This window comes from Pelobates fuscus, chromosome 13 (assembly GCF_036172605.1).
Source record: "Pelobates fuscus isolate aPelFus1 chromosome 13, aPelFus1.pri, whole genome shotgun sequence".
NCBI lineage: Eukaryota > Metazoa > Chordata > Amphibia > Anura > Pelobatidae > Pelobates > Pelobates fuscus.
Window position 1 is genome coordinate 110,776,148 of NC_086329.1, and position 4,634 is coordinate 110,780,781.

Consider the following 4,634-nt stretch of genomic DNA (forward strand, 5'->3'; position numbering starts at 1 on the left):
CAAATAAAAACGCCAAATGAAGAACTGCCCCCTGTACAATAAACCTTTACAATAACATGTTAAATTAATCTCAGCATCCAATAAAACATAGCATGCAATATATACAATTGCCACAAGATGGCAGTGCTGCACTACGTCAGATATTCTCTGAACTTAAAGGCATATTTATGTTGTATCTGAAAGGATTCACAGGCATTTAGCTCTAATATTTAGAATCAATTTATCATCAGTTCATCTTATACTTCACTGGTTACGTTCTTTAATCCCGTGACAGTCAGAGGTAAATGTATTAGCATAAAGGCAGTAAAAAAAAGAATAATTACATAACTTGAAAAAAAAATAATGAACAGGCGAACAGACAGACAGATCTAGAAACAGACAAATACAATGAAGTCAGACGTGGTGAATGCAAAATAAATGTAACATTGTGATTATTTGATTTGATGTGCTTGAGGCTCTCCGTACAGTTCACACCCTATTGCTGTGCATGAAATAAGGACAAGGAGGAGATGAATCTGTTCATCTTATTGAGTGAATTTGGGGAGAATTACCTTGGAATTGGATTGGAGAGCACACACCTTTTCTAATGCTTTTTTTCTAATCAGAGAGTTGGCGATGCATGGAATAGCCTTCCAGATGAGGTAGTAGAGAGTCTTAGTGACTGATAAAGGTTCAAAACAAATTGGTCTTAATCAATCAGTGTCCTAAACAGGAAACTCCATCAAAATAAAATATACAATGGGAAGAACAGATTGACCATTTCACATCCATATGTGTCCAACTATCGAATTCTATGTTTCTATTTCCTTGAAAAATAAATTTCTCTCAGTTCATTTTAATGTTAATGGTTTAGGGACCTGCACCTGTATACACCACATTTCACTTTGAAACCTCTGGATTCCATTCTTCATAGCTTCCTTTACTGCCTTATTCCTAAAGCTATAAATGATTGGATTGAAAAGGGGGGTAAACATGGCATATACGAGGGCAAGCATCTTGTCAAAGACTGCTGGACGGGACCCTTTTGGGCTGGCATACACAATGCAAGAAGAACTATAAAAAAGTGTCACTACAATGAGGTGTGAGGAGCAGGTGGAGAAAGCCTTACTTCGACCCGTGTTGGATTTGATCTTGATAATGGCTGCTATAATACTTAAATACATGATTATGACAATTGAAAGGTTGAACAATGTTGCAAAGCCTCCAACAAAACGGTTGACAGACTCAGTCAAGGGAGTCTCTATACAAGCCAGCCGTAAAAGTGGTGCTAGATCACAGAAGTAGTGTTTCAGATGGTAAGGTCCACAGAAGGACACTCTTGCAGTTAGTGTTATAGGAATGCATGCCATCATAAACCCACAGCACCAACACACCGAAGCCAGACATCTACACATTTTTACACTCATTATGGTGGTGTACCTCAGAGGGTTACATATTGCCATACATCGGTCAAAGGCCATGGCAGCCAACAGGTTGCACTCTGTGATACCCAAACTATGGAATAAATACAATTGAGCAAAGCACCACTGGAAAGAAATTCTAGTGTCATTTGTCACCATAACAGTGAGAAGCTTTGGTACGGTGGTAGAAATGTACCATACCTCCAGTATGGACAGGTTGGTGATGAAGAAATACATAGGACTATGAAGCTGATCATAGTAGTGTACAATCAAGATGATGAGCATGTTCCCAGTAAGAGTCAGAAGGAAGGCAATGAGAAACAACAAAAAGAGACACACCTGGTACTGGCCAAGATTGGAAAATCCTTCTAGTAAAAAATCGACACGGCTTTGATTCATTTCCCCCATGACATGTTGGGTTGAACCAATCGACAAGGAGAGTGTTATGAAATTACAAGTTCCAGTTTGAGAAGATTGAGACCTGAAAACAGAAACATATCATTATTATTTTATATATAATAAAAAACCGTGCCTCATTAAATATCCACATTCACGATAAGCACATTCACAATAAAGGGAGGGAATTTACACTTTCAGACCTATTTACAACTTTTTTTATTTATTTATTTATTTATTTATTTATCTACTCATTTATTTAAATAAAATAGAATTAGAAGTGAATAAAAGGTGAATTTCAAACTCAAGGTCAGAGTAGGCAAACTGAAAGTGCACAAATAAAAATAAATGTCTAAATTCTATAAGGCAACTTAAAATCACCGATCCCAGCAAACACATCTGGGGATTCAGTTCCACCATAAGGCCATATCGTGTTAAACCCACCACTACTTCAAAGTAGCCCAATATCACTACATTAATACATTCATTCCAACATGGGAAATACATTAAATACTGCTGGTGCTAAATACGCTAAAGTGTATTTAAATAATTTGTTGTAAGAGGATTGTGAGTATATATATAAAATGCAAAATAAAAGTGATAAAAATCGCAATTAAAAAAATGTAGTGTCAGCACTAAACAATGAACGTGATAATGCTTTGACAATGTATATCATATATCTGCTCTATGAACATTATAATACGTGATATTTCTATCCAAAACCTCCACAAATACATGCCTTTCTGTGGTCACCTCCAAAGGGGCACGTGGGGCTGGTGGGGCTGGTGTTTAACCCAAAAGGAATCTGGTCTGGATTCCAAACTTACAGTAAAAAGAAAAAAGAATCGAAAGCTGTCTCTTAATTGTTTCGTTTTGACACTGCTAGCACTACTAGCACTATTTAATTTTTTTCCCACGTTAGAATTAATGTAGGACCCTCCGATATTGGGGTACTGTGAAGTAGTGGTGGGCGTAATACAATATGGCCGTATGGTGGAACTGAATCCCTATATCTGTCTGCTGAGATAGGGGATTTTAAGTAACCTTATAAAATGTAATACTGTATTTTATATGTGTGCGTTGTAACTTCATCGGTATTATGTAGAAACTTCAAAATAGAGACACAGTGAATGACATTGCACCACAGAGCCCATAGATTAATATAACAAACAAAAAAAGCATTCGAAAAGTTTGGAATTCTTATAACAATGTTATACTGTGATGTCTACGGATTGCAAAAGGCGTAAAGGCATTAAAATAATAACAACCAAAATTAGCAGAAAGATGAAAAAATACCATAAATGGAGAAATTTATAAACAAGACACTTTCGTGCCTAAACGTTGGGTGAAATTATTCAAAGGTTTGTGAAATCTATCACCAATGTGAGAAGTTACCAGACAGTTAGATATAATATTAATCAATGCGTTCCATATATAGACAGGACTCTATAATTCCTGAATGCAGAGTACATTACATGCAGCGTGTTATAAGAAAGTTGTGTGGAGTTACAGTTTTGATTGTATTTTATAGAATTCCCGGTGTATTTATTTTAAGTTTGCTAATAGCAGGATAAATCAATGAATGCAGTAAATATGGACATTGTTACATTGTAAGGGGAAAAACGTTCATTTTGATTATTTTTTTTCAGATGTCTTTGTTATTCCAGTTTCTTTTTTTATCCACAACTTGTGACATTGGTGAAAGTTTTGACAAACCTTTGAAAAATTTCACCCCACGTTAAGGAACAAAAGTATCTTGTCTATAAATTTCTCCTTTGATGGTATTTTTTTTAATTTTTAAGTTAATGTTCGTTGCTATTATTTTCATTTTGCAATCTATAGAAATCCAAGTTCCAACATTTATTTTTCTAAGTGGCAAATAAATAGTTGGTATTATTGGCTTAATATATTTTAAGGTATTTCCATGGTGTTACCTCAATACCAGCACCATCAGCCAGCTGAAAAGATTTGTATATTATTTTGTACCCATAGATTATAACACTGCCTCAGAGACCTTATTTGGGGGTGCTGGCAGATTCTGTGAGGTTTTTATACTGCTCCAAGTCTTTATTTTGGGGTGTTGGATAATTCTAATAGATTCCTACGCTGCACCCCGTAACTATTATTTGGGGGTGCTATTAGGTTCTTATACTTCCCGTCATTACTTTTACTGTGGGTGCAGCACAGGATTCGGCTCAACTGAGAGAAACAGCCCTGTTTACTTACATCTACTCTAACCTCAAGTATCCGGTTCCAACAATTAACTCCTTCAGTACCAGAGCAAGTTATCCAATTCTCTATATTTTGTCACATAAGCTCCTCCCTGTCTAAGGTTTAACTAACTGTGACTTTAAAATGCAATACTAAACTAGCCATCCATACATGGCAGCATTAACACGACATCGTTATATGAAACCGGCGATGTTAATATTATAACTATAATAACACGACAACGTTATATGAAACCGGCGATGTTAATATTATAACTATAATAACACGACAACGTTATATGAAACCGGCGATGTTAATATTATAACTATAATAACACGACAACGTTATATGAAACCGGCGATGTTAATATTATAACTATAATAACACGACATCGTTATATGAAACCGGCGATGTTAATATTATAACTATAATAACACGACATCGTTATATGAAACCGGCGATGTTAATATTATAACTATAATAACACGACAACGTTATATGAAACCGGCGATGTTAATATTATAACTATAATAACACGATAACGTTATATGAAACCGGCGATGTTAATATTATAACTAAAATAACACGATAACGTTATATGAAACCGGCGATGTTAATATTATAACT

At 35.3% G+C, this 4,634-nt stretch overlaps 1 protein-coding gene across 1 annotated transcript; it reads right to left on the reverse strand.

Annotated features, from left to right (window-relative positions):
- Positions 1-459: 459 nt before the first annotated feature.
- On the reverse strand, positions 460-1,808 carry LOC134582708 (olfactory receptor 6N2-like). Its single transcript, XM_063439352.1, has one exon. The coding sequence runs from the start codon at positions 1,806-1,808 to the stop codon at positions 831-833; it is 978 nt and encodes a 325-aa protein (XP_063295422.1). The 3' UTR covers positions 460-830.
- Positions 1,809-4,634: the final 2,826 nt, after the last annotated feature.